Here is a 15,734-nt window from a genome sequence, read left to right as displayed (position 1 = left end):
AGTATGGATTTTCAGTCCTCTACTGACCACCACAAGGGCATTACTAATGTTGGGCATTGATTTTGGCTGATAACAACTGGCTCCCAGTTGGCGGTCTGATCCATCACCAAAGGTGTTGAAGGTCAGGGACCTTTACATGCTAGTCAAGTTCCTCTACAACAAGCTTGGACTGTCATGTCAGGGTCAGTACTTTATAAAGTCTGAGAAAATAACCAACTTGAGACTTTATAAACTTTAAAAAGAAGAAGTATTTACAATGTATACATTTGTTTTTGGAACCTGACTAATAGTAGGGACTAAAAGTGATAAAATTTCATCAGCATAGATACACACATTGATGTGTTTGGTGTGTGGTGGGACAAAGCGCCTTACCATCACCATATCTCCAGTGAGAGAGTTGGCCAGGTCAGTTACGGAGGAGTGGCCGTCAGCATCAGGGGGTTGGCCCTTAGGGCTGTTAGCTGGCTTGTTGCCCCTGTAAGCAAAAAGAGAGGTTGACCCAGAGGGAAAACGGTGTGGACAATGTGCTGAGAAGCTAACTCGTCTCCAGAAAGAGAGAATGTCTGAGCACACGGGGAGTCCAACCTCCACCTGTTTGGCACTTGAACACCATCCTATCTGAAACGATCAATTGAGTCCAAGTTTGCTTTGGATAGATGTCACTTCAAAGTGGATTGTGTTTTTCTCTAGCTATCATGAGCGAAGCCAAATAAGAATCTGCCAGAGATTCGACAGATTAACGGCGGGCGCTAGAACTGAGGACATTTGATGTGGAGTGTTTGATGAAACTTGGAATCTGGAATGACTATACATATGTCCAGTGTGGCAAACATCCAAATCTCTAACAAGAAAGTTACCTCCACCAAGTAAACAAACACATTTTCAGACAAAACACAAAACAGAACCACTAAATTTAAAATTCATAGAAACCAATTAATTATCTCCAAACCCCATAGAGTTCATGTTTAACCCTTTATTCCCTCTAAAGACATTAACGAGACACACATGTATAATGACATGTATAGCAACATGACGTCACTATAAATACAATAGACAGACATGTATAGCAACATGTAGACGACCAGACATTTAACAGGACAGATGTTGAACAGTTTTGTAAAGTGTTTGTGTGTTTAAATCTCTCAGTTATTAAAAGTCTGCATCAACAACACAAAATATTAATATAAAAAACATAAATGAGAGAGCAGAGATCTCCCATGGCAGAGCTTAGGTACAAATGTCAATAAATGTTAAGTTTAAGCCCTTCACACGAGGATTGTTGACAACATAACGTTAAAAAGTGGGACAAACATTCTGGGAGAAAAACCTCTATGTTCATACATCATGAAAACAAGAAGAATCACAAAGAAAACAAAAAAAGAAAATTATAAAAGATTAAAGAAAGAATGAGAAAAGATAGAACAAGAAAGAGCCAAAATAGGTGAAAAGTCCTGGCCAATGTAATGTGACACATTGGACACACAGCACTCCATAGATGACTGGTCAAGGCACATGGAGCAGCTGAACACGGAAACACTGTTAGGCAATAAACAAACAGTAAATAGATAAGAAACAGAAACACACAGAGAAAGAGAAAAGAAATGAGCAGATGCAGAGAGGATGCATACACACAAACTGGACAGAAATCATAAAGACTGTAGATAAGATAGAAGGTTCAACAAGGAATGTAAGAAATAGAAAAGCAAGCTGAAAAATTATTTGTCTGTTTAAGAAGAGATAGCAAGTATTAATAGCATGAACAGTGAGGTTACGAGAAAAACCAAAAAACCAAAACAGAGAGTGAGATTGTTACAAACACCAGCACATTAGAGAGAAAAAACAGAGCTGCAAGAAAAGATAGGGAATGAAGGAAGGAAAGCCTGGAAACACAAGAGAGGCTTAGTTTCGTCAGTCTGATAAGTATTTTTAAAGAAAATAAGAGACAAATAAAATAAAGAGCTATGCACACATAATATCTCTAACAGGAGACAAAGGGACGAACATGCTAAAGGGAGAAAGAGAGCAGAAAGAAGAAAAAAGGAAAAAGACAATAAATACAATCGATCACCGGAAAGAGCAAGAACCGTCGTTCTTTACGTGGAGAGCATAAAATAAACGATAGAAGAGTGTGAAAGTGAAATAAGGTGTAGATATACCATACAAAAATATCATTTAAAACACAAAAAGACAAACAGTAAGAACATAGGAAATGCACATTTAGAGTGTCACAAAAGAGGGCATTGGTAGAAATGAAATAATAACTATAAATTGTATACGTTAGCTTTAAATCTAACCTAATTTTACAACCATTAAGCAACACTCTAAAAGTATGGACTGGGGACACAAGGGCCAAAGCACAAACTGGCATTGGCTACATGTGCATATGTAATATATGCAAGTAGTTGTCACTCAGAGAGTGAAGGCAATGCCTTGGACAGGCAGAAAACAAGGAGCGCATAGAAAGTCTGTCTGTCTGGCCAGCATTCTCTGTCGAGCTTTTCACTGAGAGAATATATGTTTCGTGGGTCGTACTTCTTTTTGTTTTCTTTTTTGTTGTTGTTGTTGTTGTTGGGCGCTCTGTACTGCAAATTTGGATGAGAATTGATGTTGAATGCAATAATGTGTACATTTTTGCAGAAGACAAGGACAGAACCGGGGGAAAGTATACTGACAAATAGACAGACAGAAAAAGCAAGCAAACAAGACAAGCAAACAGACAATCACTTCAACCAGCAAAGGAACCAGAGCGAGACGGGGGGGAAGGAGGGATGTTAACCATTTCGACAAAGGGAAGGGAATATTCATCAATTGGTGTTAGTTGTATTAGTTGCCAAGGGAGGTAATTACATTTTGAGAGGGGCTGTTTATTTATTTATTGTTTGCTAAACTGCAGGCAACGAGTTTGAGAGGAGAGGAAAAAGGCTGGGTAAAACACTAAGTCAAGATCTGAGGATTGCTCTAAAAGCAAGGAGAGAGACTTTGGGTTTGAAGTAAAGCAAGGCACCTCCCTCCTCCTCCACCTCCCAACTATCGATGGGGGAGTGAAAGTCTTCAATTATTCATTCTCCTTCATGCTTCATTCAAGGGTTCAGTGCATTCTCAGGTAAGAGCTAATGCAGCCAGGGGGATGTGTCCTTTCTACCAGCCCTGCTCTACAACACCTGAGGTAGTCCTCTGCTCCAGTGCTGCCTCCAGGTTGTTTAAACCAAGCGGCCGCGGCTGCAGAATCTAAGATAACTTCCTACGCTAAGAATTGAAAATCAAAAGATTGGTTTTGGTTTATTTCATTTCTAAAAAAGCTATATTAATTGTGGCAGATGGTAAAACTACAACTGCTACATTTTTGTGCCAATGCTTTTTTCTTCTGTCTGACCCCTTTGGGGGGGTTTGATGTGGAAATTGATGCTTTAAAGCCTGCAGTTGTCTACAGTATCCAGTGGGAGGCAGAGTGGACTTGAGATCAGATTCTCCTACAGCTAAGGCACAGAAAGTGGGCTGTTGGCATAGCAACGGCTCTAGAAACACAGACCATACGTATGGGGGGGGGATTGGGGTATGAGTGTATGTGTGACAGGAGGTTGTTGGGGAGGTGGGCACAGGGGAAGGGTGTGTTTAGAGGGGTGCAGCAAACAGGCAAACACACTGAGAACAAAGAAGATAAAGGTATAGGATATATGACAGGTACGGGTGAGAGCCTCGCAGACAACACACATTCACATGAACAGACATATGGAGGCAGGCGGGGCCACTTCGGGTTTCACCGTCCTGTGATACTATCCTGTTTTGTTACCTGACCGAGGGCCAGCAGCTCGAAGAGAGGGGGAAGGGGGGGAAAGACACTCCACTTCTAGGCTGGAGAGAGACGCGAGAAAGAAAGCCCAACCCAGCACCTCCATACCCTCTTTTTTTTTTTTTTTTTTTTTTTTTTTTTTTTTTTTTTTTGCCCCACCACCCCTCTGCAAACATGTCACACTCAAACAAACACGCTCGCCTGAGACCATGAAGTGATGTATTTCAATGTCTATGCTCAATTTCATATCCGCCCACGAGATCTATCATTCGTCAGGGGGCCACAGCACACTTCCCAGGATCATACACAGTCAAAACCACAGGAGGAGTGAAGCATGGCGCTGCTTACGTAACTCACCATCCACATGAAACACATGTACATTCACACCAGAGTCATCCCTGCTGCTTCGCTTCTCAGGCTACGGCCAAACACTCTGCTGCGACGCATAAATATGGATGCTTTTGCTGTTGTTAACTAATTACTTCCTGCATGTTGGAACTGGAAATGGGTCTAAAATAGCATCATTTACTGAAATCCCATTTCAGGAAGAAGCAACAAGGGAGGTGCTAAATGCTGCCTTCTGTGTATCTGCTTCTTTCGCTGAACTCCAAATGGAAATAGAAAACCACAGGAAAATTCAGCGTGTGACAAATGTTGATCTTTTTTTATGTAGTTAAACGTTAAAAGGAGCCATAGTTCAGGTATTTTTAAACTACTGCTAATTTAAAGTTTAGTGGCCAGCAATTGCCCTTTTATCTAAAGTAAAGCCCATGATTACTTTCAAAGCCAAACATGAGTTTAGTGTCTACCCTATCTACTGTAACAGTTGAGCCCCATCTCCCTTTATGGCCGTCCCAATACTCCTTGCAATTTATTCATGTCTCCGTGCCCAATTACAAAAAACTAACCTAATCGTTCAGGGGAATTTCCAGCAACATGGAATCATCAAAACATTTTAAAAGCCTATTAAAAGTCCAAACACGAGTCTACCAAATGTTTTGAATCCTGATTAGATTCAAAGATTGCTGCTGCAGCAGATGTGCCACCTGTTCTGCGACAGGACACAGGGGGTCCCAGGTTAATGCTCCAAAATAGCTCGTCTTCCCAACCGGCATCCGTCTATCTGTATGTATGAGATGAGCATGTGTCCCAGTATACCTGCTGGCTAGAGTGCTCCTTCTGTCCTGCATAACACATGGATGTGCAGCAGTGCTCTCTCCTGCTACTCTCGTGGAAAGTAGATGGATTTGTACTTTGAATTTTCTCTCATTGTCCCCTGGCATATGGATGGATGGATATGAATGTGCTCCCTTCCTCCTACTCTCTTTGTGACTCCCTTTTTTCCGCCTTAGTGCTATCTACTTTCCCCCTCTCTAAGCATGTAACTGAATGCATCTCAACATCCCTCCCTCTGCGATGCGTGGATGAGCATGGTGGCCGCAGGGAGTCAAAGCCTCGGGGACAGTCTTAACCAGAGCCCCTGAAGACTCTGCTGATTTGTCGGGCCCCATAAAACCCCTGTCACAGGAGGAGCACTGTGTCAGACTAGCAGAGCATATCATAATCAATTTACATGTTTATGCACAAACACACATACAGATTATATCATCTACAAACATTATAAGAGCAGTTTTTTTCTGTCGTCTAAGAAAACAAGGCATGAAATGACCACCTTAAATCACACGCCACATGTGTTTGACCTCGGAGTGACCTAACATTAGTAAACTCCTCCTCCTGAGACTAATGTGGATACAAACACGGAGCCATGACGTTAAATACACAGACGTTTATATTGATTTAGGTAAAAAGGTCATAACCACTTATACACTGTCTTTATCTTTGGCTTTCATGTCAAGTTAAGCTAAATAATAAGCTCATAAATTATGAAACCATGTTATATAGCCCACTTGGCAATTAACAGACAGTCCAGAGAACAACCAGAGAGCGCATCACATCTTCAAGGCTGCACATGCATCTATATTTATCAATATCTGCGAGATGTATTCTCAAACAAGAAATAACTCCACTGGCTTACACAAAATGATGTAACATGCATGGATGAATAATTGAAAGACCACAGGCAAGTGGATTGAATGTTAATGTGGCACAAGGATATATATCCCGCCTCCTCTGTCCTGAACCTCCATCGTCATTGGGCCGTCCGCTTGCCGCTCAGAGAGAGATCTAGATTCAATGCTCTCGGGGATTTGTGGCTTCTCTTTATAGCAACACTGGAAAAGGACCTACAGTATAGGTTCACTGAATCGCAACAGAATTGTATGAGTGGAGACCAATGAGGCATTAACAAGCCACTCTAACATCCTAATTAAGCTTTCTAAGATATGTAAGACCTATGGATGCCTGGGATATAAACATCTCTGCATGTGCGGCGCCAGAATCTAAGCAACAACAAAATCCAACAAGTTTCTCTAACACGCTATTTAAGCGAGCAACCAGCCCTTGTCCTTCTTCTCTCTTTCTCGGCCACTGAAAATGTGTAACCTTGGTTTGAAAGTCTCTATCACTGCCACCAGCTCAAACTGTCAGTCAGCTCCTGCCTCACTTCATAAACAAATGGCCACACACGACACTTTCAACCAGCGATCGCACACACAAGGTCACTGAAGGAGCGTAATGAATATCACGCACTATAACACCTTCTCATGGCCAGTGGGGATAACAGTGTGTTTGTTTGGCTCGGCTTCAGCTATGGCCAAGCGTCAATGAAGCGCTAACAAACTGCTGGAGGGTGAATGGAAAGCCTCTTTGTTGGCATTCATCAAGTACTTTACATATATGTTCATATTAACAGGGTTATTTAAATAATTGTAGCACAATGCTAGGAGTTGTTGTTGTTTCCAATGGTGGAAGAAGTTACATCTTTACATTAGTAGTAAAAAGTAAAAATACTATTATTTAGGATTTATACTCAAGTTTTAAAGGCTCCAGTACCCCGTGACCCTAGAAAATTGATGGATTTATACTCCTATTTAAAGTAAAAGTACATAAGTATTTTCAGAAAAAAATACTTAAAGGGATAGGACACATTACATTGAGGTGAGGTGGAGCTTCTTTTATTTGCTTTATGTACTGTTTGTAGTTTAGGGCACTGCAGAGTTGGCTGCCTCCAAAGGGTCAGATGATACATCTGAGGTCATGAGATGATAAATGAAGAAAGATGAGAATCCTGAGTTTTGCTACACAAATCTACATTGTTTCAGGAGTTTTCTCTCATTTTTGAGAAAGGCTAGATGATTTGAATGCTTATTTAAAGTTTATAGAAGAAATATCTTGTTGTTTGAGCTGCTAAGACAACTGAAATAAGATGCAGGTCCCGAATAGACACAAAAGAGCACGTTACCTCACTGCTCACCTGTAGCCACCTGCAATTAAATTCAAATCGCTAATGCTTTCCTACAAAGTAGTCTCCGGTTCTGCACCCACCTACTTGAATGCCACTATATAGGCACCTTCTGACCATTGGCAATCCAAACTTTTCTCATCTGTTGTTCCCCATTGGTGGGACGTCCTACCAGCTCCTATCAGATCAGGGGCATCCCTCTCCACCTTCAAAAACCTCCTAAAGACCCAGCTCTTTAGAGTACCTCCTCTCCAACACTACCAACAACTGGACATGATAAACCTATCCTCATTCGAGAGCTGTCGCTTGTTTCTATGCTGCACTAACATGTCCTTGTAAGTCGCTTTGGATAAATAGTTTAATCTTTAATATATATATATAAATATTATATCATAAATATTATATCATATATATATATATTTTTTTACATACAGTAACTGTTGAATACAGCTGTCAGATAAGTAATGCAGTGGTTGAATAAATGTACTTTACACCACTGGTTGTTTGACTATCGTTGGGCACAGCAGCTGTGCAGAGCGTCTCTTTGATATTCAGCGCATGTGGAGAATTCTTTTATATTAACACTGATTATATTTTTAAAATATTTAAAGGTCCAGTGTGTAAGATTTCAAGCATTTCAAGAATACCCCTCTCCCCTTTATAGCATGAAGGGGAAACTACAGTGGCTGTGAAACTATCAAAAAGGCCTAAGTGCAAGTGTTTAGTTTGTATGAAATATGCCAGTTCAACATGGCAGACTGAGGACAAACATTTTTTTATTTTACACTAATGTTACATAAATGTTACAAACTGGACCTTTAATTTGCCAGTGACTTGTTGCTTAAATGATCAATTTAGTTAAATAAAGTCATGGGGTATAACATGATTGATGCAGGTATGGAGATGAGTAATAGACTCATGGATGACAAGTTTGATGTAAATGCACCGACTGCGATGATAAGGCTATACATAGAGTGTGGAGAGAGCGAGAGACGAATGAAAGCGTGGCTTTGTCTCCGGCTCGAGGCGGGCTTGAGAGCCCCGTTCAGAATGAGCAATATGCCAAGAGTGTGATTGATTAAATCATGGTCAGACATCTGTGAAGTCAGCACTAACACCACGGGGAATGATATACTCCCAGCCAGCTTACACCTTGCATTTCTAATACACTTCAGACTTTGAGCCTTCTAAATTTAGCATCCAATTAAATCGCGGATAAATCATTTAATATACATTTGAATTTGTAATCTATCGTGACACAAACAAAGCCATAAGTAGCTCAAGTGGCTGCCACTCACTCTGTTTTGACAGCAAGATATTAAATGAACCTTAGGTTAATCTAGAAAATACCACAATGCACTCAATCACCGTTAATAGAGGTGAGTCGTGCTGACTACGTGCTGGACTGAGCAGCCTGCGGTTCCTGCCTCCTGTTTAGTCTATTAGTGGATTTCACAACCCATTTAAAGAGGTTTCCAGGTGAACACAAAAGCTGGAAAAGCCAGATGTAATGTGCACAGCAAATTACACAGAAAATTGTACTCCTCTGCGGCACTGCAGGTTTTGCACTAATCCTGAACAATAGAGATAGTTTTGATGTTCACAAAAGCGACTACTTTAATGCGTGTTTGTAACTCCGTGCAGAGCTGTGTTGACTTTAGTGGAAAGGCCGCATGATGCTTAGGGGCAATAGACTAAAATCGGGCATGCAAGAGTAACACCGGTTGCTCTAAAGGTACATTTTGTGATAAATAAAAGTCAGAGACTCTGCAAATGTCTCCCACATGTGCAGCTTCACAGTGCAGCTGTGCAGTCCCGATAAGAAAACAGTTACCACTGGTGTTGTAATAGAGCTCCAGTTTCAAACCATGTGTCAAATTGATGAAACACTTGTGAACGAGGAATAATTGGTGTGACGAGTAAATCAGAATTTGTTCGCCCTCCTCTGCCATTTTGTTTTAAAGGTGTGCGTCGTATTATGTATCTCCAAATTGTCTCCGATTTGTCACAGAATCAAAGTGAGGGTTAAAACCACCTAATTGGACCGCAGAGGAAATCGTGTGCGTCGCTTTGTCTGCCTAAGGCGAAACCAACCAAACGAAGGGTTTTCTTCCGTGGCTCTGTGGTGTTACCATTCACAGTATAGAGAATGGACATTGGATGCGTGACGTCAAGCAGGTTTCTGAAGAGCTGTATTAAAGCTCAAAATCTGTCCACCTCTTGGTTAATCTCAAAATCGGCCAAGATGCAGATCTGAGGCAGGCTGAATGACACCTGGGTGCTCAAACAAACCATCTGCGATGGCACACCCACCCACCAGAGGTTGCCGCTTGATGATGTCAAGCGCAGGTTTCTGAAAAGCCGTGTTGAACCTCATAAATAAGCGGCTCTAGCTGCTGCCATCTTGGCAGTCCTGCCTCTTCCACTTCATGGTTAAGAATGATGCCTGGGTGCTCAAATAAGCCACCTGTAACGGCACCCACATGTCAATTAAAGCATCCAAGCTTTTAATTATGCATGACTGTAAACCTTAATATAATTTAAACAGGTGAGTTATATAAAAATGAACAGCAAAATTAGCTATAAAGACCAAAACTGTTTTTTGTACCAGGCTGTAAATGTGTTTATTTCCGCTGTGAAGTTGGACATTTTTACATGGGGGCTTATGGAGACTGTAGCCAGCCTCAAGTGGACATTTAAGGAACTACGCCAAAGAGGTTGTTGCTTGGACTGGACCAACCAAACACAGGACTTCCCTCTTTGGCTCTGTGGTGTTACACCACCCACGGCCGAAAACGATTTGTCTTAAACATTCCTAAGCAAACTAATTATTTTCGGAGATAGAAAGAAATGAGCGAGAGTGGCACATACTTATAGATGAGTGGAAATATTTTGGCTTCCAGTGTGTAAGGTGGCTGGCGAGGAAAAAAGGTTTATTTTTAGCAGCATGTTTATGTAAGTGACTACCATGTTGTGGAATAATGAGAAGGCTCTCTGGGCCCCTCGGTGGAGCTGCAGAGACGGGGACTCTCAAAGCAGCAGAGGGTGATTGAAGGAAGCTAATGAGCAGGAGGAGAAAAAAAAGGAACACAGACTGGGATAATAAAAGCATGAAAATACAAAGGAAATACGACAAATACTGATGGGAGGTCTCTGTAAAGCAGGAGTGAAGAAACAAACAGATAGAGATGAAAATGGTGGTAGAGGATGTCATTATGATATGGTGGGATAATTATCATGATCCGAAAAAAGAAAAAAAACAGACCACTGGCATGTGGAAACATTTTATTTGATTCGTTGATATTTTAGTTCTAAAAAGCAGAAAAAGTGAGCACGGCACTGCTGTGATTTATGAGCTCATTACTGCTTTACAGTTAACATCCAAATTGCTTTATCTCTTTACTCATCTCCTCGTTATACAGGCATTTTTTTTTCTTCTTCATTTGGCTTCTCATTTTTAGCACAGTGCTATTTCAGGTGCAGGTCTGTGGCACTAAAGCGCAGTGACTCACCGAAAAACACTAGAAAACAAAACTAGTCTCCTCTACCTAGAGTCTGAAATCATCTTCTTTGATATCATATCCATTTGCACTCCATTCTCTCACATACAACAAGCGTGCTCATACATTATCTGGTACCTCTTCTCAGGAGGGGGGTCCTGATTGGCTGGTAGTGTTGCCTGTGCTGTTTCCTGCAGGTCAGGGATATTGGCAAAGTCATCTTGCTCAGCCACACCAATGGCCAAAGCCAGGACCACCATCTTCCCTTCACTGGCTCCCCCGTGAAAAAAAATACGATAAGAGATAGAATAGAAAAGAGAGGCAAGAATAGAGAACAGGTGCAAACAAAGGAGAGGGAAATTGGACATAAAGATAGGTGTGGTGCAGGAGAGAGGGGGGGGAAAGAGAGGAGAGGTCATTTCAGGTGACAGCAAGGACAGAAACCAGAGAGGCGGCGGGACAATAAGAGACCCCGGAAGGAAAATCTGCAACACTCCAGCAGCACTTTGTCCAGGGAAGGATATTAAGAAGATACCATAACGTGAAAGGCCAAATTAATAATAATGTAATGCTTTTAATGAAGTGGTGCCGACAACAGGTGCAGGCTGTGTTCACATCATACAGACAACAAATAATTAAAGGAACTGCTGATGATTAGTTAATGATTGTTAATGGATGTGATATTCAGCAGCTTGCACATCAGCTTCCACACATATTAAAGGTATGTACAGGCCTGTATGTGCGCGCACACACACACACACACACACACACACACGCTGTAAATTATCTAGTTATTCAACCTGCCTTCCGCTTTCCCTCCAGATTCACCTTTCCCATCGAACATGTCTGTCGACTTTCTCCAGAGTTAAGATTTAATTAAGCCTCATTAAGAAGATCTGGACTAATTGTTTCTATTTGAGTGACACAGTGTCTTGAGGTGCTCGGTGTGTGTCACCGTTTTTCTGGGTCACTGCTCTCTGTGTGTTGCACTCTTCTCATTTCATCCTCTCAATTCGGCTACACTTGCTCTCCAAATCCCCTTTCCCCCTTCATCCCTATCCCCTACACTTAATTCTCTGCCTCCTAATCACTGCCTCCTTCCTGTCACCCACACCCACGGTTCTATAGCTTAAGCCTCTGACTGTGTTACAATACCTCCGCTAAGAAAGTATGGCGCTGCCAAGCTCTGGAAACTTTAAAATATCACTTTTCTTACATGCCGTCAGCTTTTCTTGCAGCACCATAAAACCTTTAGTTTAATAATCTCCCTGTTTTAAGTCTACACCAGAAGTTTTATGTCTGACCTAACACCAAAAGCCCTTTCAGATTAACTCAGGTACCCTTTAACTGACACCACCGGTCATAAATGTTAATTTGAAGTGTTTTTTTTTTTTATTTATTATTTATTTATTCATTGCTTTTAGCTGTTGAAACTATTGTTTATCCTTGTCATGTTTAGCCAACTATAACCTTTTATTTATTACTTCTAGCAAACTATGATGCTTGGTAAAAACAATGGATTAAAGATTGTCCAACTATTTTAACCTTTTATCCGTTATACTACTACTATACTATATACCATTTATCCATCACTTTTACCTAACTATTACAACTTTCCGCCCATTATTTTAGCCTTACAATCTTACAGTGTTTTACCCATTACTTCTATGTGTACTTCTATGCAATCTTTTATCTGCTACTTTTAGCTAACAACTCCACTTGATCCAAGACTTGAGTCTTGTTCAACTTTTCTGCTCACTTTTTACTTTCCTCATCTTTCAACATGTCCCCTGGCAGCTGCAGAAGTGCTATATAGTACTACACATAACTGTAAAGTGCTTGTACTGGTTATGCTTATTGGATTCCTCTTCTCCCATCACCTTTTAAGTATGAGCATTTACACTCAAGAATATTGGTAAAACACTTAAATCAATGCACCGAACATTAAGGAAGCAGAGGCGAGAGTGGGAGCAGACATTATTGACACTAGGATAAATTATTGATTTTAAGGCCAAAAAGCATGAAGACCAGTCAGAGATCCATTTCGTCAAGCGGCTCCAAATGTTAGATCTCTGTGTCAATCATGTCAACATATCCACAGAGCAATGATTCACCCAGATGGAGACTGTGGCCAAGATTGAAATTAACTGGCTTGAACAATGGGTCATGTCTATTACTGGACCACTTTGTCATCAATCATATGAGGTGTTGCTATTGCAGAGAAGGAAATACAACAATGACCTCTCCCACATTAAAATGATGAGTGCTATAGTTGACTATTATGGGCGATAGTCTCAATGACCTTGATGGTGGGATGTGCTACATCGCTAATGCTCAGTTAGCCGGTGGCATTAGTTCAGCTGTGTCATACTCAAATGCCTGCCTTTAACACACAAAACCAATGGTGAAAAGCTACTGTAAGATGGATCCAGTGCAAAGGGACATTAAACACATGTTGTACCTTGGCAGTGTCCTTCCTCATCCTTTTATCACCCCCTCCTCCCTCCCTCTCTCTCATCTGCCCTCCCGCCTCCATCCTCCACTTCTGGCCTGAAGTAACAATATGTCGTAGAAGTAATGGTGCTGGTGACATAAGATCAATGCTTCAGGGTTAACACAAATCTACACACAGCTGCTTAACCCTTGTTCTTATACTGATGCACAGTGACACATGGGCTGTGTGACGTGCACATGCCAGCAGGCTAGTGGCAAACAGCCAGCAGACACAGATTTACTATTAGCATAAAAACATGTAGTTGCAAACACGGATTAGGCCTACTGTTGTGTTTCCTAAGCAGGATATTTAACAGTTATTCCAAAGGACGCCTCACAAATAGCATCACGTAACAGAGTGAGACGGTGTGAATATGAAATATAATGTGACTTTTCATGACACCGTCTCGTGAATAATATGAAGTAGCACCACCAGCTCTGTCCTGCTGCTGTCCTGTAAAGACAATTGCAGCAGACAGGCTGAATGCCATCCAAACAGATGTTTCTGTTTAGCAGAGCATACAGTGTAAACATTGAACAATTTATCACAGAGTGGGACAGAAATAGCTCACAATATGTCGGGACTAGCTCGCCATTTTTTCATGCACATGAGATCATTTATTCTAAAATTAGGATTTTTTAACAGATTGCTCAATGAGAGGGTTTGTAATTAAAGTCAGCTGATCACTGATCACTGCCTGCCATGTATTAAATCATCAAACATGATTTCATATCATGTATATGTATTAACTCATCTAATAAACATAATCTATGTCTTGATAAGATGAGATGTTGATCCATCTGCTACACAACCAAAGGACTGAGAGCTAAAAATAACACCTTATTTACATATAAAACTCATTTATATAAGCCTTATTAACATTCATCGTACAGTACCAGTCAAAAGTTTAGACGCACCTTCTCATGCAATGTTTCTTTCTTTAGTTTTATTAATTACACATTGTAGATTAACACTTAAACTATGAAATAACACATGTCGAATTATGTGGTAAACAAAAAAAGTGTACACAAAACAAAATATGTTCTCTCAATCAGCTTCATGAGGTCGTCACCTGGAATGGTTTTGAGGAGACTGCGTGAATCAGACCTTCATGCATGGTCATTTTACTGCAAAGAAGCCACGACTAAGGGACTGCTTGAGCCAAGAAACAGAAGGAATCTAGACATTAGACCAGTCTGATGGGTCAAATCTTTGATTATTTTGAGATTTCTGGTTGGTCTTTGTGAGACAGAGAAGATGAATGGATGTTCTGATCTGATCTTGGATCTACATGTGTGGTTCCCACTAGCATTCTGCACTACGCCTCTTCTACTTTTTTTGGGACCATTATTCGTTTTTCAACATGAAAGTGACCCAAAACACACCTTAGGTTATGTAAGGATATTTATTCATAGTTTTGATGTCACTAGTGTTTAAGCATAAAATCGCATGTATAAAATAAGAGATAAAAATTAAAGATGATGAGAAGGTTTGTCCAAACTTTGGTATTGTATGTCTAATCTATATCCTGATAAGATGAGATCTCCAAGACAAATACAAGGCTCAGAACTAAACAGAATACCTTCTATACATTTATAACTCTAGCCTTATTAACATTCATCATATGTTTTTCAACATAATATCAATGTCAATGCCATATCATTTTTTACGCAGACGATACTCAGCTCTATCTGAGCTGTGACACATCAAATTACTTCCTGGCAACCTAAACTTCCTTCAGGACATGTACAAGTGGATGTCACAGAATTGTCTGCAGCATATTGCTGATAAGACTTAGTTAGTTATGAGTCATAGGTCAATATTTTGAAAATAATCAAATCTCAGACAGTCTTGTCCCTTTCCTAAAATTGTCATTCATGCATTCATAACCAGCCAACTAGATTTTTGCTCTCTGGCATCATTAGGAAAACTCCTCGTCTCCTGCTCAATCAAAACTCAGCTGCCAGGATTTTGACTCACGTCACACTTATTCTGGCTTCCTTACACTGGTTACAGAGCAAATGTTAAGATTTACTATTTAGCTAGTTATTTATTTGCCCGTGAATCTGAATGGTTCTTTGTCTCTATGTACCTCGTGATGAACCGTTGGCTTGTCCAGGGTGTACCCAGCCTGTCACCTTTAAGTTAGTGCGGATAGGCTCCAGCCCAGAAAATATATGGATCATTATTATTATCATAAATAAGCCAACCTCTGACCTGTGCTTTCATCTAACATGATAGGCTATGCTTGGACTAATTTGCACTTCTAACTGTATATAGAGTATGTACTTGCCAGTGAAAGCAATGCCAGAAAGGTCCTGCACATGCTCCACACACACACACACACACACACACACACACACACACACACACACACACACACACACATACAGGTATGCAAAAGTCAGGAAATCCTTATTTTAACAGATAGAAGTAATATCCTTCCCTGGATATCAGATGTACACTGAAAGAAAACACCCAAAAGAAAAAGGCAGAGAACAGTATTTCACAAAGATAAAGGTTAGTCACTACTTACATTAAAACTATACTACTATTCTAAGACATTAAGCATCACGCATTAAAGCATAA

At 40.6% G+C, this 15,734-nt stretch overlaps 1 protein-coding gene across 3 annotated transcripts in view; it reads right to left on the bottom strand.

The window, feature by feature from the left end:
* syt7a (synaptotagmin VIIa) overlaps positions 1-15,734 on the bottom strand; it is a 78,126-nt gene that overhangs the window by 14,901 nt on the left and 47,491 nt on the right. For all 3 annotated transcript variants that reach the window (XM_019277214.2, XM_019277215.2, XM_019277213.2), the window contains 2 exons: positions 10,790-10,921; positions 373-475 (listed from right to left, as the gene is read on the bottom strand). In XM_019277214.2, the coding sequence (XP_019132759.1) occupies positions 373-475; positions 10,790-10,921 (235 nt within the window). The remainder of the gene's footprint in view (positions 1-372; positions 476-10,789; positions 10,922-15,734) is intronic.

The sequence above is a fragment of the Larimichthys crocea genome, chromosome XXI, assembly GCF_000972845.2.
Source record: "Larimichthys crocea isolate SSNF chromosome XXI, L_crocea_2.0, whole genome shotgun sequence".
NCBI lineage: Eukaryota > Metazoa > Chordata > Actinopteri > Sciaenidae > Larimichthys > Larimichthys crocea.
This window is presented reverse-complemented; position numbering and strand designations above follow the sequence as displayed.